Source organism: Stegodyphus dumicola, chromosome 8 (assembly GCF_044657685.1).
Source record: "Stegodyphus dumicola isolate Sdum_Otavi_A_Nest chromosome 8, ASM4465768v1".
In the NCBI taxonomy this organism is placed as follows: domain Eukaryota; kingdom Metazoa; phylum Arthropoda; class Arachnida; order Araneae; family Eresidae; genus Stegodyphus; species Stegodyphus dumicola.
The window spans coordinates 92,003,983-92,028,956 of NC_140775.1; the positions used below are offsets into that span (position 1 = coordinate 92,003,983).

The 24,974-nt window shown below is 33.9% G+C and overlaps 1 protein-coding gene across 1 annotated transcript in view; it reads left to right on the forward strand.

Annotated features, from left to right (window-relative positions):
• LOC118194229 (uncharacterized) overlaps nt 1-24,974 on the forward strand; it is a 164,655-nt gene that overhangs the window by 112,167 nt on the left and 27,514 nt on the right. Inside the window, exons 14-15 of the mRNA XM_035365446.2 lie at nt 229-326; nt 22,343-22,406. Coding sequence (XP_035221337.2) covers nt 229-326; nt 22,343-22,406 — 162 coding nt within the window. The remainder of the gene's footprint in view (nt 1-228; nt 327-22,342; nt 22,407-24,974) is intronic.

Below are 24,974 nucleotides of genomic sequence, written 5' to 3' on the forward strand. Positions count from 1 at the left end.
AGGTATTTCGGCCTGTTTGGTATTTTGAGGATATAGGTTAGCGAAGGGTCTGGATATCAAAGAGTTAAATTAATAAAAAAAGTATTTATTTAAAGAACTCAGTTTTTTAAACTAGTATTTCCAAAATGTTAGTGCATTGTACTGCATTGTACAAATACTATCATCTTGAAAGAAAATTATTTGTTATTATTATTCCATAATCCTAATTAATGTAACTTTTTAAAATAGATTCTCAACATAAAAAATGTAGTGCGCACAATAAAGAGCCTGTAAGTTTTGGTGAAACATTATCGAAAGCTTTTGGAAAACTCACTTCTTTTACAAAGGTAAGTTTCAGATATATTGTTTAGTGAATTTCTATATGTAAAGCTATAATAAACTGTTATACTTTGAACTTCATCACATTTTTTCGTTGATTTTATTTATTTATTATTTCATTGTCAAAATTGTTAAAATTCTTATTTTGGTAATCTTCAAATGCTAAATTTTTATACCTTTTTGTTGTTTTATTTCTCCTATGTACATGGTAATGTGTCTTTCTTCCTTCTCCTGTGATAGATGAATGCACTGAATAGACAAAATGTTTGAGAGATCTACCCACCCACCCCTTTTTTTAACATGCCAGTGATGTAATAACTACAAATTTATTAAATATAAAACTTGCTCATCTTGAGAAGAGATAGTTATTGCTGCAGTTAGTAGGAAATGGATAGGACAAAAGATCTGACTGACCCGGAATGAGATATAAAACGCAATTGGCATGAACCACCCATAGTAGCAGAATGAGAGAAATATGGCAGATTGCAGTTCAGTAGCATTACAAAAGCTTGTCTGAATGCTCAACATGATGAACTTTGCAATGGAAGGCATTTTAACAGCAGAAGTTTATCAAAATGCTTATACTGTCTCTGGCAAACGGGAAATCATAGTTGCAATGTGCACAGGAACATTAAAATTGGATCTCAGTGTTCAAAAAATAATGATAAACTCGGAGCACTACCTCGCTCCTACAACATAGTTAATCTACCACCTGCCTCCTCTGAGGCTAACATGCAACTGTCGTCTCTCACTTGCTGGGCTCTGCCAGGCAGCTGATTGGCTCACGGCAGCCAGATACATAATACCCCCCCCCCCGGTAAGATTGTGCTACGCCAAAGCGAAGCAGAATCTAAAAACTGAACCAGCAAATACAAACTTAAATTGTATACTCCACATACCAATGCTTAATAATTAATACACTTATTAATATTTAAATCCTCTCACATTGAAATAAACAATTAAGCACTTAAATGACATATATAAACACTTTTACAAACGTAATACCAATACTTGCCTAGTATCTCAATATATATTTTTTCTTAACCAAATTAATTCAAAATATATGAAAATGTATACATGGCGTAATAACATACTTTAAAATAAGTGCAATAAACATTCATCTCACAACAGGTGAACAGACGCTTTGATACAATACCGGAGTTCTGTAATAAAACATATATGCAATACTATTTCAAAACACAATATTATAATGCAACATTAAATGGAAACCAGTAATTTGTTTTTCAAAACAGATGGAAAGTAGCTCTCGTACAATTCCGGAACAAAAGAAAGTAACTAATGCAAAGTTTTAAAACATATTAGTTCATACATAGTTCACACCTATTTCATTCACCAACTAGTCTTGAAAGACCATCTGCATTTTTTAATTGTGCACCAGGGCAATGAGAAATATGAATATTATAACGCTGAAGTACCATTGCCCATCTCTGTAATTTGGCAGATTGCGGTGCCGACTTATGCAAATATAATAAGGATTATGGTCTGTGATCAGCTCGATATTTGATCCAAACACCCAACACTCGAACTTTTTTAATGACCACACAACAGCATAAGCCTCGCATTGAATATTGACCAGTTCTGCTGAGTTTGGGAAAGTTTTCTGGAGTGTACAATTTTGGTGCTTCACACAGTCGACGTGTCAGATCTTGAAATGCTGATTCCTCAACAGCAGTCCATGGAATTATCTCAATTTTCTTTTCGTGAGCTCCGTCAATGGGCGAGCTATTTCTGCATAATTCTTTATGTATTCATGATAATAGTTGAATAAGCGTAATGCACTCTTTAGAGCAGTCTTTGTTTTAGGACTTTTTATAATTTCAATGGCTTGTAATTTTTCAGGATCAGGTTGATGTCTTCCAGCTCCTATTATATGTCCTAAATACTTTATCTCCGAACGTGCAAAAACACATTTCTTTACGTTCACCGTTAGTTAGCACAGCATCTAAATGTTTGAGATGAGTATTCCAATCTGGTGAAAAGGTAGCAATATCATCAATATATGCTTTGCAAAAATCACTATGTTTTCTTAAGGCATCATTCATCACTCACTGAAAAGTAGAAGCTGCATTTTTTAATCCAAAAGGCATCACTTTCCAACAATATTGGGAACGATGTGTCTTGAATGATGTTAAATCACGACTTTCTTCTTCTAAAGGTATTTCCCAATGACCTTTCAAGACATCTAAACAGGTGATAATATTCGCGTGTCCAATTTTATTGATTAGATCAGTCACATTCTCCATTGGAAAATCAACAGGCTTGGTTACTTGATTCATCAACCTGGAATCAATACATAAACGCATACTTCCGTCTTTCTTGGCAACACATACGACTGGGTATGCTATTTCAGCTTCACTTGGCTCAATAAGACCCAAGCTCTCTAATTCCTCGATCTGTTTATCTGCTTCAGGTTTCAAAGATTCTGGGATCTTATAGATATATGGGTTTTTTCTTTCAGCTCCAGGTAACAACCGAATTCTATGTTCACCAACGCTGGCTATTTGGATCTCACCAGAAAATAATGGGATGTGCTTGAGTAAGAGCTCGTGTAATTCCTTTTGTTTGCTACCCTCTAAATGACTAATATCCACCTCGATGTCCCTTGTAGTTGCTGCACAATCTCCTTTATTTAGAGTTGCATGAATTTCCCCAAACTCAGAATCATCTTCAAATATCACTCCCACAGTTTGTGCTCGAACATAAAATTTTCTTATTTTGTTTACATGAACATACCGCACACTACCATATGGTAATTTAACTTTATAAGAATGAGGATTTACTCTTCCAACAACTTCACCTGGACCTGTCCACCTAGCATATAGCTTGTTGCTAGAGTCTGGTATAAGTAAATATACTAGATCACCATTTTTAAATTCTTTCATACTTTTGCGACGGTTAAAATAATATGCATAAGCTTCTTGTTTTTCCACGGCAGATAAAGAAGCGAGCTCAGATGCTTTCTCTAAATTTATCTTTTAATTCTTGTAGATAATCAACTGCTGAATTACTTAGATTAATAGGTAATGGTATTTCACCAGACCATGATGATTTTAACATAGCTAAAGGACCTCTAGCCTCACGACTGTACATAAGCATAAATGGAGATACACCGGTAGTGCAATTTGGAACTTCACAATACGCAAAAAGTAAATAAGGTATGTGCTTGTCCCAATTAACAGGATCTGTGCGAATTACATGATGAAACATTTGTTTAAATACCCGATTCCATTTTTCCACTGAGCCATTTGATGCTGGGTAACCAGGTGTCGAAAAACAAGGATGCGTTTCTAAACTTTTTTTGAATTCTTGAGTTAATTGTGAGGTAAAATTAGTGCCTTGACCACTACAAATTATTTCTGGAATACCAGTTCTCATAAAAATATCTAAAAGAGCATCACAAGTAGCTTTAGCGGAAAGACTTTTTAAAAGTATGACTTCTGGCCATTTTGAATGATTATCTATCAAATACAAACAATATTTATGTTTCCTTCCTGAAGGCGGTGAAATTTCACCAATAATATCTATGTTTACTGTATGAAAGGGATATGGCGCGCGAACAATAGGAGTAATTGGAATTTTATCCGATTTTCTTTCCAGACTTATTATTTGACATCTTTCGCATGTTCTACAATAATTTTTTACATCTTTGGATATGTTCGGCCAATAAAATGAAAGCTTAATTCTTTCTTTAGTTTTCCTCATACCTAAATGATTTCGAATATGGAATCATGAGCTAATTGAAGGACTTTATTTCGATAATTCTCGAGCAAAACTAACTGTTGTATGTTTTCCCCACAAATTTTTTCTTTATGAAATAATAATTCGTCCTGTAAAAAGAAATTATTCTTCCCTAATTCTGCATCCTTAAAAGAATTTATTAATGTTTGGCAGTTTCTCTGATCGACCTTAAATTTATTCGATTCCAAATAACTGTTTAGTCTTTCATCATCCTGATTCGCAACTGAGCTATAAAAAAGATTTACATTTGACAGTTCAACAGTGCCAACCTCAAATTGTTTTTGTTCATGAGTTTCCGGTTTCATTTCAGGGAAGACTGTTGATTCATTCTCGTCTTCAAATATGCGATCCCATACATCTGGTGTAATTAAACATTGAGCTTATCTGTCAATGCGAAAAGAACTTCTACGTGCGAATATAGACAACTATTTGATTTTTTGTAATAAATGGGAATAGTTGCTAATGTTGCCTCTATGACATCGCCAAATGCAGATTTTAAAATGATTTTACCCTTACTTTCTATTTTTAAATCAGGAATTAATGTAGTGTTCAAAATTGGTATTTCCGTACCTGAATCTTTTATAGTTTCTACTTGCTTCCCTGCAATGTAAATAGTAATCTTTTCCAAGGAATAAAAATTAAATTTTCCTTCGGAACACTCGCGTTTTTGTAAATGTTTAGAATTTACATTTGTAACAACCGCGTTGTCCTTCGGTTTACTTGAAGTGTTAACTTTTGGTTTGACCGGGAAATTATCGTTCTGTTTAATGGACCTCTCAAATTTATTTCGCTTGTTCAGGCAATCCTTAGCCAAATGTAAACTGCTACTACACACGTAACATTCTTGCAGTTTAAACGAATGTCTCTGTTCATTTACCACTGAATCTTTTCTTAGCACTGGTGGAATATATTTAGAGTTTTTGTTGCATGAATCGCGAAAATTAATGCATTTTTCACCTCTTATGTCTTCAAAAGATTTACCTTTTGCGATAAAATAAGTGTCGCATTTCTTCACTAGTTCTTTTGGACGTAGCTAACTTTCACCTTGTCGAACTGCAACATGGCACGCTAAATCACTATCCAACGTTTGAAAAAGTTTGTCAGAAATTATTAAGTTAATTAAAGACTCAAATTCACAGTTCTACTTTTACAATAATGGATCCAACATGATCTTAAACGAGAGGCAAACTGCAATTGAGTTTCCCCCATCAACCTTTGAGCTTGGCGAAAATTTTCTAAACATATAACTGGCGATGGTTCATATTCCTTAAGGACTAAAGATTTAATTTTTTCATAATCTTTCAAATCAGCATCTTTAATATATATTAGAAGATTTATCACCTATCAGTTTAAGTAAAATTTCAGAGTTTGAAAAAGTTTGTCAGAAATTATTAATTAAAGACTCAAAATCATTGACGTTTCTACTTTTACAATAATGGATCCAACATGATCTTAAACGAGAGGCAAACTGCGAATGAGTTTCCCCCATCAACCTTTGAGCTTGGCGAAAATTTTCTAAACATATAATTGTCGATGGTTCATATTCCTTAAGGACTAAAGATTTATTTTTTTCATAATCTTTCAAATCAGCATCTTTAATATATACTGTGAGGCGTATTCGGAAATAAAATACCGTTTTGAAAAAGAAAAAAAAATGGTAAAACAATTTTTTCGAATCCAACTTTATTTTTACATGAAATTACATGTCTTAAACTATTTTTCAACATAGTTTCCGCCAATGATCAAACACTTGTCATAGCGGGTGACCAGTTTTTGTATACATACCATCGTCAAAGAAACTTCCTGCCAGTTTCGATAATCATGACTCCACAGCATTTTTCGTGTCATCGTCAGATCCAAAGTGCTTGCTACCAAGCTCGCGCTTCATGTGCAGGAACAAGTAATAGTCGGACGGCGCCAAGTCCGGGTTGTGCGGCGGGTGATTGAACTGCTCCTAATGAAACTGTCAAATTAACGATTGAGTGACACCAGCAGTATGGGGCCGAGCATTGTCATGGAGCAACACAATTCCTTTACTGAGCGTTCCTCTTCGTTTGTTTTGAATGGCACGCCTTAGTTTTCTTAAAGTCTCACAATATCATGCCGCATTAATGGTTTCAGCTCTGGGAAGAAATTCAGTAAGCAAAACGCCTTTCCTATCCCAGAAGACAGTGCACATGATTTTTTGTGATGACATTGTCACTTAGAACTTTTGTTTTTTCGGAGAATGAGTGTGTCTCCTTTCCATCGATTGTTGTTTTGATTATGGTGTGAAATGACACACCCAAATTTCATCACCTGTCACAATTTGGTTTAAAAAGTTTTCTCCCTCATCACTGTACCGCGTGAGAAATGTCAGGGCACTACCAAGTCGCTTTGTTTTATGAACATCAGTGAGCATTTTTGGAACCCATCGGGAACACAGTTTGTGATAATTTAAACAGTCAGACACAGTTTCGAACAAAACAGTACGTGAAATTTGTGGAAATGCCTCTGAAAGAGTTGTAATTGTGAAGCGTCTGTTCTCATGAATTGCTTCATCAACTTTTCTTACCAAATCATTGGTGACAACAGAAGGCCGACCACTCCGAGCCTCGGCGTGTACATTTGTTCGACCTGCATTAAACATTCTTACCCACTTTCTCACCATTCCATCACTTATCGCGTATTCACCGTAAACTTCTGTCACTTGACGATAAATTTTGGCCGGCTTAGCATTCCTCGCGTTCAAAAATTTAATCACGCCACGAATCTCAGTCAGCGGGAGAACTAATTGTCTTAAACATTTTGAATGTGCACAGCAAACTGGAAAACACAACATAGAGCAACCAAAATGGCGACAATTGAAAGTCAGCGAACAAGAAAAACTAGTGCGCGTGCGCGAAACGCCTACCACAGCGCTGCGACAGCGCTAGAATGAAACGGTACATAGTTTCCGAATACTAGAATACTAGTTTCCGAATACTAATAGAATATTAGAAGATTTATCACCTATCAGTTTAAGTAAAATTTCAGACTTAAATTCATTTGGTATGTTCTTATGCTTTCACCCTTTTTAGGTACAGAAATCGATGCTGCCTGTACAGCTTTCAAAAGCTTATCTAATGAAAGTGTATTTTCTACATTGTTACCAGATTCGTTGCTACTTTCGATTTGCATCAAACGCAATTTCACAATTTCTTCTGACTTTTTCCTTTCTTCACCCGTAGTATTAAGAAATTCAATAACAAAATCTTTATCTTTCAAATATTCTTTAGAACTTAAAAGCTTATCTTTTAATTCTACAACTTTTAAACTAGAATCGGCTTCTTCACCGAGTTCCTTCAATACCGAAATCAAATTACTTTTAACTACTCCCTTAAACATATTTAGAAGAAATATTCCTTAAAATTACAACAAAATTTCTCAAAATCCAGTCACCCTCGTTCGCTCTTGTTCGTATTGAAATGGCTTTATGGGTGAATAAGGCACCATAAGGAAAACAAAACAAACGCTTATTAAAAATTAACATTCAAAGAATAATGGTAAACTCGGAGCACTACCTCGCTCCTACAACATAGTTAATCTACCACCTGCCTCCTCTGAGGCTAACATGCAACTGTCGTCTCTCTCACTTGCTGGGCTCTGCCAGGCAGCTGATTGGCTCACCGCAGCCAGATACATGACATCTGGCATTTTGAAAAAAGGTCACTTAGTCCAATTAATCTAATTTTCTGCTCTGTCAAATAGATGACGGAGTCAGATAAATAGATCAGGAAGAGCTCATTCTTAAAAAAAATGGCGCTGTCTTGTCAATCGAAAATCGAGTCGGCTGGAAAATATTTCTGAGAGCTGGGAAAAAATATTTCTCTGGCTCAGATTTAAAAAAAAAAAAAAAAAAAAAAAAAAAAAACTTTTTGTTAATTTTTATAATGTCTTTAGACATTATAAAAATTAACGACAATCCCTCTTTTCTCTTATAGAGTTCTGTTATACAATCACAACTCATCACCATGCAATTTTGGTCTGGGAAATATTTTTCTGAAGTACAGTGGGTCTCTGGAAATGTTTAAAATATCTCTCAGTAGCATATCTTCCCTCAATATCATCACTGATCATATAGTTTCATTTATGACTACGGTATTTTCTGATTCAGATGGTCATTGATTGCCTTGTTACCATGCATGCTTGATCTCAAATTTGTTTTAAGAGTATGGTTCAAAATTCAAACTGCTTCTGTTAATTACCTTGTAGAGTTTATTAGATTTTTGAAGCAAGAAATGTGAAAAATATGTAATGTTGCCGTCCGAATTCAAATTCTAGACTTCCCAATTGCTAGCCGGATGTGCTTCCAATTACAGCATGAAGGCACACAATAAGGAGTGAGAGAATAACTTCCAATCTTCCCCATATAAAGTGGAACTTAAGGGAATTCAGTTGCCAAATCCAAATCCTGATGGTGACAAATTACTATCCACCACCTTTTAGTTCAGTCGGCATTGTAAGACCAATGGTTTGTTAAAGCAGGAAGCATGAAAAATGTGGTGTGCCCTCCCTGGGATTTGAACTCTGGACCTTCCAATTGCCAGCTTGACATGCTTCCAGCTACACCACAAAGGAGAAGCGAAAAATACTTTACAGCCTCAGTTCTGTTAAACATTTGTAAGATAAAATGGAAAGGTCACTTTAAAGAGTGGAAACACCATCATCCAAATTGAATGAAATTGATGCTGTTATGTCAGCATGAGCTAATACTCCTCAGTGACTATATCAGCGTGTAGGAGCCACTTGTCAAAAGTGGATAGACCTTTTATGCATTATTAGAGAATGCCTCTTAATATTTTGGCCACTTAATGTTTAATGTATTTTTAGATTTTTTTCTATTAATATTGGTTATGTATTTATTTCCTGTACTAAGGTAAATAAATGATATCATTGTCAAAATGCATCTGATGCATTTTTATTTACAGAGTGCATCATAAAGTCATGCAAACTTTAAAAATTCATAATGAAAGAAGTAATGCTTGGAAAAAATTTTCAGTTTGTGCAAATGCAAATGACAACACTTTTTGTCCTTGAAATTAATAGTATTATGTTGAATGCATTACATTTCATATAGTTCTTATATATTTAATCCTAGCGTGGTTGTATGGTATAATATTGTTGACAAGTCATGTATATGTACCATCATATTTTAGAGTCTTTAGGTTATTTTGAAGCAGGAGACATGAAAAATGAGCAATGCCCTTGCTGGGACTGGAACCTGGACCTTTTGAACACATGCCGAGTTTGCTACTGGTATACCATGAAGGCATGCTGGATGAAGGGAAAAAATACCTTATAATGCCTTTGCAGTCTGGTATTTGAGCACTATTCTTGAGCAACTGGTTGGTGCACGCTTTTGTCAGCTTATACGTTGTGAATCAAATTTACACAGTTTGGCTTCCTTTTAGCCTGCATTTCACTATTTTACATATTAGTGATTTCTTTTACATATTTTCTTCAAAATGTGGCTTAAAGTTATTTAAAAGAATGCCACATTGCTTTAAGAAGTATCATACTGCGAATTAAATCTTTGAACTTTGAAAATACTTGATTTATATATTAAATATCATAAAATTTTTTGTGAAAATAAGAAAAATCAGTAAGTTGAAAATAATTTTCTTTTATTACTTGAGGTGTGATGCCAGTACTTATAAATCTTTTTTATATACATAGTTCCTAATGACTGAATTCCTAAATCCTGAAAAAGTGGGAAAACACACACCAAAAAAAAAAAAAAAAAAAAGTGTTACAAAAGTGGTTCCCCCCCCCTTCTAACTTACTTATTGTTTTTCTCATATAATGAAAAGTTTGTTTTAAATATTAATCCATGAATAAAAACTCTCTTTCTGTTAAAAAAAAGTAGGTAAAGAATTTTTATATCAACAAATAATAATTGCCCTTCCATTTAAAGAAAATATTAGAGAAGTATTACTGTACTATTTATCTTTCTTGCAGAAAGTACACTGCCCTCCAAAAGCTAAGGAACAGCATGTTTTTCTAAGCTCACCATTACAAAAATGTCAGTAATGTTTAAATTCACAAATCATATGCATGACAGTAACAAAGTTTAAAAAAATATGTGCAAAAACAATAGCTACCTTTTATATTTTATAGAAATGAATACTTATATAAGAGTTGGAGAAAAAAATGCAAAAACTAATTTTTGTTCATCAGTGTTTATCTTCAGTTGTGTAGACAATATCCAGGAGAAGTCGTTTGCCCGATTCACTGAGGTGGGAGGCGATCAAGTGAATGGAAATGAGGATGTCACAAGCTGATGCTACTGGACGTCTCAACTGTTGACTTAATGTTATGTTGTTTTCCTCATGCAAATTAGTTCAGAGTCAATCGGTGATAAACAAACATGGTTGCCTCTAATTGGCTGATGAAGTAGTATCAGCGGGTTGGCCGATGTTGTGTATACATATGCAGAGATGGTGAACACAAGGGAGTTCTCTGTTTTCCCCCCTCCTCTTTTGTTGTTTTTAATATAAAGGCTACTTCACAGCCTAGTTTATTTTATTTAAAGTTATAAAATAAAGATTAGTTTCATTTTTATATTAAGCCCAGCATTTATTTAAGCGATGCAAAGTATGCTTTTGAGACTGCTCCAAGGGCAACAAGTTATGGGCCCAGCTCAATTTCTTTGAAGGAATGTAAGCAAAGAGGGCCATTATCTTTGAAAAGAAGCTGAAGTGTTTAGAAGTTGGTTCAAGCAATTGTGTAACTAAAGAAGTTATTACTATCAGAAGGGTTTGAATTATTGAACCATGACAACTGGAATTGAAAGTCGATATCTTAATGCTGTTACTAGGCAGAAATTCTTGGAGCTTTACAGAAAGTAAAGAAGAATTGGATAAAAGTGCAACAAGGTGTGACAAGAAGGATTTCACTTTGAGAGAAAATAGAGCCTTCAGTATGTTATATTATGAAATGAAAACTCAGGCCATCGATGCAAGCATGTTCAAGTAGTAAAGAAACGTGGGAGGTTCTACAGAAGCAATTTGAACCAAAAACAAGAGCCCGAATAATCCAGCTTCTAGATGAGTTTTCAACATTAGATATGCACCTGATCTAGAAATCGAGCTATTCATTGTGAGGATAAAAATGACTGCAAAGAAGCTTGACACAACATAGTAGATCTTTCTAAAGGGTTTCAAGCAATTCGAAAGTTATCCCAGGAATGCTGCAGGATTGTACAATTGATTTATAGGTGGAAGGATGATGATTTTACATTGGAAAAAATTGCTGAATGGAAAGAATTAGAATTGCTGGGAAGAAAGTCGACTTCGCCAGGTACAGGCCCATATTTAGAAGAGAGCAAGGTAAGCATATTTAATATTATTAGAGCACAAATGCCAGGAAAAATAGTCAAGGTTGAAAGTAAAACTAAATCTAAGGAAAAAAAATGGGGAGTATGTACATAAGACTTTGTTATAGATGTCATAAAAATGGACACTTAATCACTCAGTGTAAAGAAAATTTAATTAAAAATCGGAAGTGAACGATAAAAAGGACAGTTTGAAGATAAAGAGTTAAGTTAATATTAGTAGAAAATTATGTGTCAACTGCAGATAAAGGAGGTAAGGCAGATAAATTTAATTGGGTCGTAGATGCAGCAGCTACAATTCATTTCTGTAATAACAAAAATTTAATGATAAACTTTGAAGAAATACATGATATAAGTATATCTCTAGCGGTAGGAAATTGTGAAAGTAAAGTATTAGGAAAGGATACTGTCAAATTTGCTATAAAATTAGACAACCGAATAAATTGGATTGAGTTAGAAAATATGTTGTATAATCCAAATCTAAAAAGAAATTAACTGTCAGAGGCACGGTTAAAAAAGGCAGGTACCCGTCTTATAGGTTCAAATGGAAAGATATGCATATATTCTAATAATTGGGATTGGTTATGTTACCCGAAACAGTATGACGGATTCTATCATGTAAAACCACATAAGTATGCAACATGTAAAAAGAAAGCTGGTTACAGTATAGAAACTGGAAAGTTAAATAAAGTAGATGATGCGAAGCTATGGCATTGAAGATTTTGCCTCGTAAATTTTGATTATATACAGAATACTAATAAAAACCAAAGCGGGAAAGGTTTACCAGAAATCGAAAAACAAACGGATAAGTGTGAATCTTGTATTATTGCTAATTTTAGTATAATAACTTTTGAAACTGTTCTTAAGAGATCCAAAAAACGATTGCAGTTGGTTTATTTAGATGTTTGTGGCCCCCTTCCAGCTCCATCTAAAGGTGGAAGCAAATATTTTCTCACTGTCATAGATGACTATAGTAGATTAATAACAGTATATTGTATGAAAATAAAAATGAATTGTTCATTAACTTTAAGAACTATCACAGGTAAATGGAAAAATTGACAAATAGAAAATTAATCATAATACGCACTAGTAATGGTGGTGAATTGTGTAACAGGCAATTTGAAAGGTACTTAGTCGAAAACAGAATTAGTGTTGAACGTACAAATGCATACGCACCAGAAGAGAACGGTGTGTATGAGTGATTTAACCGAATGGCATTAGATGCAGTTAAAGCTATGCTAATTGATAGTGAAAATGGGAAAAGGATAATGGTCAGAAGCTCTTGGGTGTTTCGTACGTACGTGGAACAAGGTGTCTCATAAGAGTAACTGAACCTCTTATAAAATGTTCCTCGATAGAAAAACCCAGCATTGTTTATTTTAAAGTATTTGGTTTTAAAGCCTATGTTGGTGTACCAATACAAAATAGACATAAATTACAAATGAGATGCAAAGAAGGAATCATGGTAGGATATGCAAAGGAAACTAGGGGATATAGAATCCATCAGAAGAACACAGATTAATAGAAACCTGTAATGTGAAATTAAATGAAAAATGAACACAGAAGATAGCATCCTGGGCCAATCAAAAACTAAATTTAAAAGAGCAGAAAAATCGGATAAAGAACAGGAAACTTCTGCAGAAGAACTAGGTCATTAGAAAATAAATCTACTCATGAGTGATTTAACCGAATGGCATTAGAAGAGGTTTTGGACTTAAACTGGCAAAGAAAAGCAGTTAAAAGGCCAGATGGAACACATACATATCTATATTACTACGTAGAAGGAACAGACACTTGTTTTAGGTCTCATAATGGTATTAAAAAATGCTTTTAGGCTAGGCATATTAAATTTGAAAGAGATATATTTGACTTTAGTAGCAATAATGAATACTACGGAAAAGTTAATTTTGTAGAACAGAAGGATTGTTCCATATCTGAAGAGGTAAATTCTTTAGAAATTATTATCCCATAAAATTTTAATGAAGTGCAGAAATCTATAAATGCCAAAGAATGGAATAAAGGAATGAGGGAAGAAATTCACATGATGAAGAAAAGAAAAGGATGGTCTGGGAATTAGTTGAGAAGCCAGAAAAGAAAATTATGCTGGGAAACAAGAGGGTCTATATGCTGAAAAGAATGAAATAGTTAGATATAAAGCACAGGAATTCAGACAGAAAAGAGATGAAAATTTAGATGTTTACAGTCCTGTAGTAAATTTTTCAATCATAAGAATATTTTTCAAAATACTAGTATGTTTGTATGGATAGACTAACTGTCAGTTAGACATGAAAAATGTATATTTATATTCAAAGTTCAATGAGAAAATATATATGACCCAGCCAGAGGGATTTATTGAAGTAAAAATAAAGTGTGTTTATAACGCAGGGTCATTTACAATCTGCATCAAAATGCCGCGAGCTGTTTTGTGAATTTGAAAAATGCTTTAGAAAATCTAGATTTTAAGAAAATGCTATGCTGTAATTGTGTTTATAAAAGCTCTAACTTCTGCAGAAGAACTAATGTAATTTTCATATCATATGTAGATGATATTGTAATCTTAAAGATCAATAGTGTATAGATAAAGTAATCTCGCAGATGATATTGTAATCTTAAAGATCAATAGTGTATAGATAAAGTAATCTCGCAGGTAGGTAAGTTTTTTTATCTTAAAGTATTAAGCAGAACTAGAAAATTACTTGAATCGAATTTTTAGAAAATGGCAAGGTCAGTTTCATACATCAACAAAAATATATCGAAGAAATTTTTGTAAAATTTAAACTTTTTCAAATACCAATAACTTCACTTCGCATAGCTAAAGGCACTATTCTTATTAAATTAGATTTTCCATCTACAAGTGCAGAAATTGCTGAAATTCAAAAATTATCTTTTAGAAATCTATTTGGATGTTTAGTTTTTGTAACTAATAGAACAAGGCCTGATATCGCATCTGCAGTAAATATCTTATCACAATTTCAGGAGCATCTTCGAATTAGGCATTAGGAAACATTATTAAAATTACTTGGTTATCTCAATAGTACTAAATCATATAAGTTAACCTTATCGAGGATTAAACATCTAAACGTATATTATTATTCAGATGCTGGTCTTGCAATAAACAGGGATGACCATGTGTTCATGGGTGGATTCATATTGTATTTTGAATGAAGTACCGGTAATTTGGAAAACATTTAAACAGAAATGTGTTAGTTAATCCACCATGGAGGCAGAGTATATAGCCTTATCAGAAGCAGCAAAGGAATTGATGTGGACAAAAAATGTTTTACAAGATGGAAGTTTTGAAGTTCAATTTGGAAGAATGTGAACTATTTTACAATAACAAATCTGCCATTGATTTTTCCAAATCATGAACAGAAAAGTCAGACTATAATGTAGAATATCACTTTATTAGAAGATTGGTGAATGATGGGGTGTTTGACCTCAAACTCATCCCCACCAAATTAAATAATGCAGACTTATTTACGAAAACTGTAACTGCTATGGACTTGAAAAACTTTTGTTTAACTGTTTATAGCAATTAAGAACAATAAGTATTGTGTCCATATTATAGAATTGAAGCATGAATTTTGTTAATTTGTTTTTAAGTTTTATTATTATTTTAATGAGGAAAAGAGGGCCACTGTTAACTTAATGTTCTGTTGTTTTCCTCAAGCGAATTAGTTCAGAGATCAGTCAGCAATAAACTAGCTGACTTTTTTGCGCTGATTGGCCGATGACGTAGTATCGGCAGGTTGACCGATCTTGTGTATACATGCACGGAGATTGTGAACACAAAACAGTTCACTGGTTTTCTTTCCTCTTTTATTGTTTTTAATGTAAAGGCTACTGTTACAGCCTATTTTATTTTATTTAAAATTCTGATATTAAGATTAGTTTTATTTTTATATTAGTCCCGGCATTTATTTATATTTAAGCAAGACTTTTGTGACTTCTCCAATGCCAACATCAATGTCTCTCTCCCATGGTGTCATCCATCGACTATAGAATCAGTTTGAAACCAAGGAATCTGTGTCTAGAAGACATGTTCTATGCAGATTTAGGGTTACAACACCTGTGGAAGACCATTATTTAGCTCTTTCAGGCCGAACGAGGAGTAATTACTGTGCCTCAGCTCATGACAGATCATTTACTGGCAACAGAAACAAGAATCTGAGCTACTACAGTGTGCAGATGCCTGCACAATATAAGTCTGTATGCAAGACGGCCAGTTGTTTGTGTCTTCTTGACTCAAAAACACAGAGGTGCCCGTTTATGTTGGGCAAGAGAACACGTCTCCTGGACTATTCAACAATGGACATCTGATCTCTTCACAGATGAGTCCAGGTTCACATTGGAGAGTGATTCAGATCGCCAGCTGATCTGAAGGGAACAACGCACCAGATACAACCAATCCCACATTGTGTAGGTCACACTGATCTGCATGTGCTCCATGGAAGAACTTGGACGGGTGTGAGATATTAAGATGAGATCCTTAATCAGTATGTCCGCCCATATGCCGCTGGCTATTGGTCCTGGATTTCTTCTGATAGACGATAATGCGCAACCATACCAAGCTTAGGTTGCTGAAGAATATCTTGAGAGTCACTGTATGGAGCGGATAGAATGGCCAGCTCAATCCCCAGACCTGAATCTGATAGAGCATCTTTAGGGCTACCTTGGGAGAGAGGTTGCTGCTTTAAGTCCTCCTCCAAAGTCATTAGATGAGTTTGAAGAAGGATTACTTTGTGTCTGGTTGTTGTTTCCTATTTCACTGGCCAACAACTTAAATTGACAGCGTGGAACATCGCTGCCGCCAATGTATTGCAGCTAGGTCCAATCTATATATCCCTCATTAGAAAAATGGGGTGGTAACATTATAAAAATGGGTTCTAATAAGGAATATACATCGCTGCCGCCAATGTATATATCCCTTATTAGAACCCATTTTTGTAATGTTACCACCCCATTTTTCCTCAAAAAACTGATATCCTGTTTTTCCAAGATTGGATTTCTCTGCCAAGAGTGCAATTTTTTTGTCATAATTCATGTTTGTGGTGAACCTAAGAAATATTCTATGTCGCATTCATTAAGGAACTGTTTAGTGAACATGTCTCCTGTAAATTTCTTGTTTCTATGTTGCTTCGTTCTCAAATTAGACACAAAAAGCATGCTGCCCTTTAACTCTTTGACAGTTTCATTTCTTCCAGAATTCGGTCAAAAAATGTCACATTTTTATTGCATTTTTTGTTCATTTTACATTTTTAAGTAAAGATATGTTAATTCGGAAGTAAAACAACAAAAATCAGTGTTATATTTTCAAAATTTTCGCAGGACTAGTTTCGATGGTTTTACCGAACCACCATCCTCAGCTGCAAAACCGCAAATGAACAAGATAGGAAATAATGATTAGATAAGATAAGAAAGCCTAGACAGGAATAAGCAAGGGGTGCCATCTATTGATGAAACCAGAACTAAAACATAATTTCTTTAAAGGCCAAAGGCAAAGATTGATTGGAATTAGGATCTACAAGAACAGAAAGATTTTTTTAAATGTGAAATGCCTCTAGAAAATCCGATTCTCCAATGGAAGATGTTTTTTGAATAATTTTGGCAGCAGAAAAATTGAAAATGTGATTTTCGGACCAACAATGTTGAGCAACAGAAGACTTCTGTGTTTCTTTCTTTTAACATATGCCTCATGTTCCTTGACGCAAAATTCTAAGGCTCTCTTAGTTTGGCCAATGTAAATTAAACCACACTGGCAAGGAATCCTATAAATACCCCAGGAATTCATATCCAGAATGAGGTCCTTGAGTATGGAACTCGGAATTTTATTGATGGGAGAATGTACAATCCAAACGTTAAATTTCTGCAAAATATGTGCAACTTTATACCCAAAATTCACTGCCCTTGAACAAACGTCATGGTCTAGAACGGAGAATGCAGTTAACCATCATAAAAACACCCTTGCAGTTAAATTCGAAAAACTTCTTTTACAGTCTTCCAGTTCAAGTAGTTCAAAAAATCTTCCCTTTGTAAACATCAAGCCAATAGTTAATATTTCTAGTGTTAGTCTTTCAGAAGAACAAGAGAGAATACTAAAATATAATTTTAACTTCTTAAAAACCTGTAAACCCTCGATTCGAAAGATTTTGGCTCCTATCGAAAAAGCTTTTAAGTTCAGTAAAGTTTCAGATTCACAAAAAGAAATGATTAGGCATCTCATCGCTCATAATGTGAAATTCAATAATAAACCTTTAAAACCAAATCTAACTGAAAGAGAAAGAGCTACAATGCGTGAAATTCATTCTAATCCGGATATTATCATTTCAAAGGCCGACAAAGGTAGTCAGATAGTTGTCATGGATAAGAACACTTACATCGATGGTGTCACTAAACTCCTAAGGACCATATAATCCGATCCCTAAAGATCCTTCACCTTCGGACTTGTCAAAAATAAAAACTGCGATCAAATCTTCACAAATCATTTCAAGCATCTTAAAACATTCGCTTATCCCATCTGTTGCGAATTGTGCCAGATTATATGCTCTTCCCAAAATTCATAAAAGTGGTATTCCTTTCTGCCCTATTGTATCAAATTTAGGTACTGCCTCGTATCCATTAGCTAAATATTTAGTTTCTAGATTTTCAACTCTATTAGACAATAACATTTACACCATAAAAAATTCAATAGTTTGTAAAAAAGGTTAAAAACATTTCTCCTAAAAATTTACTCATGGTTTCTTTTGATGAAAAATCATTATTCACCAATGTTCCAGTGGAGGGTGCATTAAGATGTTTAGAAACTAGACTTTGCAAATTTCATTTCTCTTGTATCGAAACTGATGAGCCAATTTCTTTCACTCAGCTCTGTTTGAAACAAACACATTTTGTTTTCCAAAATAAATATTACAAGCAAACTGAGGGATTAGCCATGGGAAGCCCCTCAATTCCATCCTGGCTGATATCTACATGCATTATTATGAATCAAAATCGTTTTAAACTTTAAACTTCCTGGCATGGTTCCACTATGTAGACGATACTTTTACCCTGTTGAAGGTAATAAAGATGATTTAAATAAAGTTCTTTCAACAATGAATTCTATTGATCCTGCTATTCAGTTCACTTTTGAATTTGAGACTTGCAATTCTCTTCCGTTTCTCGACATTCTGGTCACACGTAACACATCCAACTTCAGTACTACGGTTTACCGTAAACCTTCATTGGTTTGCCTTCCACCACACTTTAAATCATGTCATCCGACTAAATAAAAGTTATCTTTATTTTATTCCTATGTTTTCCATGCTCTTCAAGTTTGCTCCTCCAAACTAGCCCTTGATGAAGAACTAAATTATTTAAAAGCAATAGCTATTACAGGTTCTTTTCACCTAACATTATTAATCAAGCAGTTAAAAAATTCTCATCTTAACACACTAAAAGGCACGCTCTTGTTTTAGGAGATTATAAAAATTTTGTTGTCATTCCCTTCTTTCCATCAATTAGCTATAAAGTTGCACATATTTTGCAGAAATTTAACTTTCAGGTTGTTTATTCTCCCATCAATAAAATTCCGAGTTCCATATTCAAGGACCCCATTCCGGATATGAATTTCTGGGGTATTTATAGGATTCCTTGCCAGTGTGGTTTAATTTACATTGGCCAAACTAAGAGAGCCTTAAAATTCCGTGTCAAGGAACATGAGGCATATGTTAAAAAAAAGGAAACACAGAAGTCTTCTGTTGCTCAAAATTGTTGGTCCGAAAATCACACTTTCAATTTTACTGCTGCCAAAATTATTCAAAAAACATCTTCCATTGGAGAATTGGATTTTCTAGAGGCATTTCAGATTCAAAAAAATCTTTCTGTTCTAGTTAACGATCCTAATTCCAATCCATCTTTGTCTTCGGCCTTTAAAGAAATTATGTTTTAGTTTTGGTTTCATCAACAGATGGCGCCACTTGCTTATTCCTGTCCAGGCTTTCTTATCTTATCTAATCATTATTTTTTATCTTGTTCATTTGCAGTTTTGCAGCTGAGGATGGTGGTTGGGAAAACCATCAAAACTAGTCCTGAGAAAATTTTGAAAATATAACGCTGATTTTTGTTGTTTTACTTCCGAATTAATATTTATTTGGCGTGTTATTGTGTCTTAAAGATATGTTATTAAAATTAACATTTCTAATATTTTTAAGCATTTATTACAACTTTTTTTTTTAATGAAAATAATCAATTTTTCATGCAAGTTGTTTTTTTTTTTTCCCTACATGAATGCAAAACAGGGAAGTTACATTTACAATTAAAATAGTACAATTATTTAACAGATATTTTCGATTGCAATTCAATTACATTTACTATTATGTTTTGATACAAAATATACTTACCCGTCTTTTTTTAAAGATCTGATTTAATGTGATATATCTTAAAGCAAGGCGACAGGCACAGTCCAACATCACAGTCTGGGCAAAAGTACCTTGTTTCTTTTCTAATTCTTTTGCCGTTATCATTTTTTTTTCAATGAACACACATAACACTGTCTTGCGGGTCTTAGTTTTTTCTCTGTAGGTGGAATAACCTCTAAAAAATGTCTTTCTGTTAGTCTTAGTGGAGTTAGTAAATATCCAGGACAGCTGTTTCTTTCTTCTACTGCTGCATGCTTTTCAATAAGTCGATCAATAATTTCCTATCAAAACTGTAAATTCGTATCTTTACCGCCGTACTTTTTATACAAAACATAAGTGTTCCATAAACAGATGTCTAGAAGATGAAAAAAATGTTTTTTGTAGTATTTCTTTCCTCGTTTCTTTATTACAGGATAATTACTTAGGTTCTGGTCCATTCGATCTACACCACCCATTGTGTTATTATACTCCATAACTACTTTAGGTTTTCGTTTGATTTCATTCGTCGAAGTGGATACTTGAACCATTTCCAGATTATGTATTGTAGATATGAGAGACACGGCTTTTTTGTCCATCCATTTCATAATGCACACTTTTCCCCCTCTGGTAAGCAAGCATTTTCCCTTTTTGAAGTTTTTTTTCAACAGTGCTCTAGGAACTTCCTTTCTTTGAAGTTTTAATGTTCCATACATATCTGTGCTGTAACTAATGAGGATGTCTGCTATTTCAGGAGATGAATAAAAGTTGTCAGACAGTATCCTTTATGTAAAAGTGGTTGCATAAATGTAATAACTACCTGTGAAGATTTGCTCAAATGTGTGTAACTTTCATCAAACACAGTTCCTTTTCCGGTGTATATTATCATAGACCATACATATCCAGACTTCGACTCACAAAGCGTGTACAATTTTATTCCGAAGCGTGATCGCTTTAGAGGAATATATTGTTTCCAACTTAGCCTTCCTTTGAACAACATAAGACTCTCGATATGGTAAGATCATGTTCAGGGATGATCATTTCTTTGGAACGAGTTTTTAAATGCTTTAGCACGGGTCATATTTTTGCTAATTTTGGACACTGATGAGAATTTATGTCAAAATTGACATTATCTGAAAAATGCAAATAACTGTAAATTAATTGAAAGCGGCGATATGACATCACTTTTGGAAAAAATGGCGTGGATGTTGAATGCCTTTTGCTCCAATACTGCTCAACAACTGGCTTTTTCACAATACCTTGCAGAATATTCAAAGCAAAAAATGCATGTAATTCATCTTTCGATGTTGGTATCCATTTTTTGCTCCTGGAATGCCTATGAAGTGTACTGTTTTTTATGCATTGCTCAGCATATCTATTTGTTTCAAAAACAATCAGGTCAAGCAAATAATCGTCTATGAAAGCATCATAGAACTGAAGTTTACCTTTAGTCTCATCGATAACCAAGCTAATTTTTGGTATTCCAGTGAAAGCAAATCTATGAGGCGAATCCGAAGGATTATCACAACTAATTTTAAAAAATTGCCTTGCTTGGCTGATTCCATCTGAGTCACTACTATCCAGGTCATCTAGTAAACTTTTGCTACTATTTTTTTACAGATAATTCAGTTTCTGATTCTGAGTCACAGTTTGAATCAAAAGAAATTAGCTCCATATGCTCTGAATTATCCATTATTTAAAAGTAAAAATATATTATTCAACTCCTACATCAATAAAATTATCAGGCGGTTAGTAAAATATAACCAGAAAGCTATACACTGAAAGATAACAATTCGTCTTCTGATACAAAACATGCGAAAAAACCCGCACTTTTGAACCAATCAGACAATAAACTGCAAACTGTCATTTACTGGACAACTATCACCATCTATACAAATAATTTGTTACTAAAATTGGAAAAAATACGGCTGAAACAGTACAAGTGAAATAAAAATTAGACTGCCCGTACGCCGTATGGGCAAATCAGCAAAGGCCCGAAAAGTACGGTCAAAACAGGGAAGGGGTTAACTTTTGGAGGGCAGTATATTTTACCTACATCATAGATGATTTAATTTTATCAACATGTGTTTCCTATGTCCACCTGTTAATGAACAATTTGTTTTATTTTTAAATATTTAAGTCTAGTTCATTCATTATATTTCATCAAAGAAATTAATAGTTGAATTTCAATGGGAACCCAGATACATTTTCATTTGTCAACACTTTATGAAAATTAATTATACTGCTCTTATAACAAAGTATGCTTTGAAATTTAATCAGTATATTGAATGTTCTCATAAAAATATATTCTGTTTTTACGTAATTTTGTAAAATTATAAATTATAGGTTTTGAATTATTTTATTTATATATTTTATTAAATTGTAATTTGAGATATGGCAAAAATGTGTGCATATTTATGCAGTCATCATAAATGCAATTTATGTAGTCAACATAAGTGAGTGGTAAAACTTACATACTTCTATGTGTATCATAATGTTCATATGGAAAAGTAAATAGAGATTTTTCTGGTTTGTTTAGTTGAATGCAAAGGAAGCTCAGTCTAATAGTAATCCAAGTGATAATGGCCGCAGCAGTTCAAAAGGTATTTATTTTCTTCATTTATTTCATTTATATAATGTCATATGTCTACAACTGAAATTTCAGTTTTTTGCAGTCTATTTTAATTACTGCGATATGAATGTCAATAATGTATCAGCTGTATCAGAATTATTTTCTCCTAATTGTATATTTTGTGTGAAATATTCTCCTCTTAATTAAAAGTGTATAATTTGAAATGGTTTAAGTAATAAGATTTATGTGGGACTGATGTAATATATTTTTTATATCATCCTTGGTTGTATGTTTGCACACAGTACAGATGCACTCAATTGCAGTTAAGAAGGTCTGGTGATTTTTCACTTATATAGTTAGTAAAGTAAATGAATGCTGGGATTTTGCTACAGTGTTCATTATGATAATTAGCAGAGCTGACTGCTATATTGATGTTCCTAGGTTCAAATCCTGAAGAAGGCATAAATCTAATTTAAAGAGAAATACAAAGATAGATTTTGGTAATTGTATAATGTCTTTGCAACGTAAAAAAAAAAACTTAAAATCTGTTGAGCTATAAATCCCCTTTAGAAATTGGTAGTAGAGGAAACAGGGAATAAGGCACTTTAATTTTTCCTTGAATTATCAAAATTAGGATGTAGTTGGATAAAAGTTGTATGATTGTCAATAAGTTGCTGAAGGTCTTTACTGGTGACAGGCCCACTTCCTTTTTTACTGGGATGAGTCTATGATATAATTAGGATGAAAAATAACAGTAACAACTACTATATGTGGAATTTTAAACTTCTCACTTAGCAAGTTCTTATGAAATGATTGTTACGCAGAACCAGGGAATAAGTAGGCGGCAGACACAAGGTTACACATTAAACCACATTTATCTGACGGCACAACACACAGAACACACTGGAATCACAGACAGTCAGAACGAACAGCAAATACTTAATACATATGCTTGGCTCAGCTTGACATCTTAAGGACGGCATTTAGCACTGGTTTGGCGTGATCATAAAACATAGTTAACATACTGGGGCCCGATGGCCATTTAGGACATCAAACATTATAGAATTAAATCAAATAAAATATACATACCTATGTAGTTTAACAAATCATTAAATATAACACTTATACAAATTTAGCATAGTGAAGCGTAGTGAGCATTTTCTGCATAATCCAGGCATGCAGAAATAATCTAAACTAAACAAAAAAAAACTTAATTAAAATTGTAATAAAGATTCATTTCTTGATATATATATATACAGTTCTCAAACATTAACAGTACCAGTTTGTGTATTGGTCTAAGTTAAGCACAGGCAGTTTTTAATTTGACAACTCGAATCTTTTCATTGCTGCCGGGATAAACTTGTATAATTCGAGCAATTCTCCACTTTAAGGGAAGTAGGTTGTCCTCTTTAATCAGCACTAAATCTCCAGTTTTCATGTTAGTCATGGATTTCCTCCATTTATTTCTCAATTGTAACTGCGTTAAATATTCTTTAAACCATTTTTTCCAAAAGGCTTGCGAAAGCTGTGTCACCAGCTTCCATCACTCGCGCATTGTAATTTTTTCATCTATAACGCTAGGTTCAGGAATTCACCTTATTTCAGTACCAATAATAAAATGTGCTGGAGTGAGTGCACAGAGATCATCAGGATCATCTGATGCTGGAGGGATTGGGAGTTCATTACTGCTTTTATTTCGGCAAAGTAGGTATTGAACTCTTCAATGGTTAATATTTGTGAGCCAATCACTCTTTTCATATGGAAATTCATGGTTTTTACTGCAGCCTCCCAGAGCCCTCCGAAATGAGGGGTGGAAGGAGCATTAAATTTCCACTCAACCTTCTCATCTGCTAAGAAACTCCCATTGACTTTTGAAGTCCACATTTTCAGTTCATTTCGTGCACCAACATAATTTGATCGCCAGTCACTATAGATTATTTGTGGTGTTCCTCTACGTGCAACAAACCGTTTTAGAGCACCAATAAACCCCTTGAGACTCAAGTCACTGACAGCTTCCAGATGAACAGCTTTCGGGATGAAGCACACAATTACACATACATACATCTTTGTTGGTCGTATTCCTCTATCATGTTCATGGTAAGCTTGAAATGAGCCGACAAAATCGGTCCCTGTCCCCGTGAAAATGGTCTCCCTATATTTACTCTAGATACAGGAAGGTCATTCATAAGTTGTAGAGATAGTTCCCCACGATGACGAATGCAAATTATACAATTTCTTATAATTTTACAAATTGCTGATCATGCTCCAACAAATTGCTGCTTTTGACGAAGGGTAGAAAGCATCAACTGGAACCCTGCGTGTAAATACTTCAAATGATATTTATTTATCAGTAATTCGTTATGTGACTGCTTTTTGGAAGAATAATTGGATTAGTTTCTTCTGGCAAATTTGCATTTCTTAATCTTCCCCCCAACTCTCATAAGTCCATCTTTATCCAAATAAAGGGCTTAACTGATATAACTTATTTGAGACATTCAAGGAACTATGGCTTTCCATCGTAGCAATTTCATCATGGAATTCAGAACTTTGAACTGCCTTAATTATAACTTTGTGAGCTTGATTAAGTTTTCTTACTTCT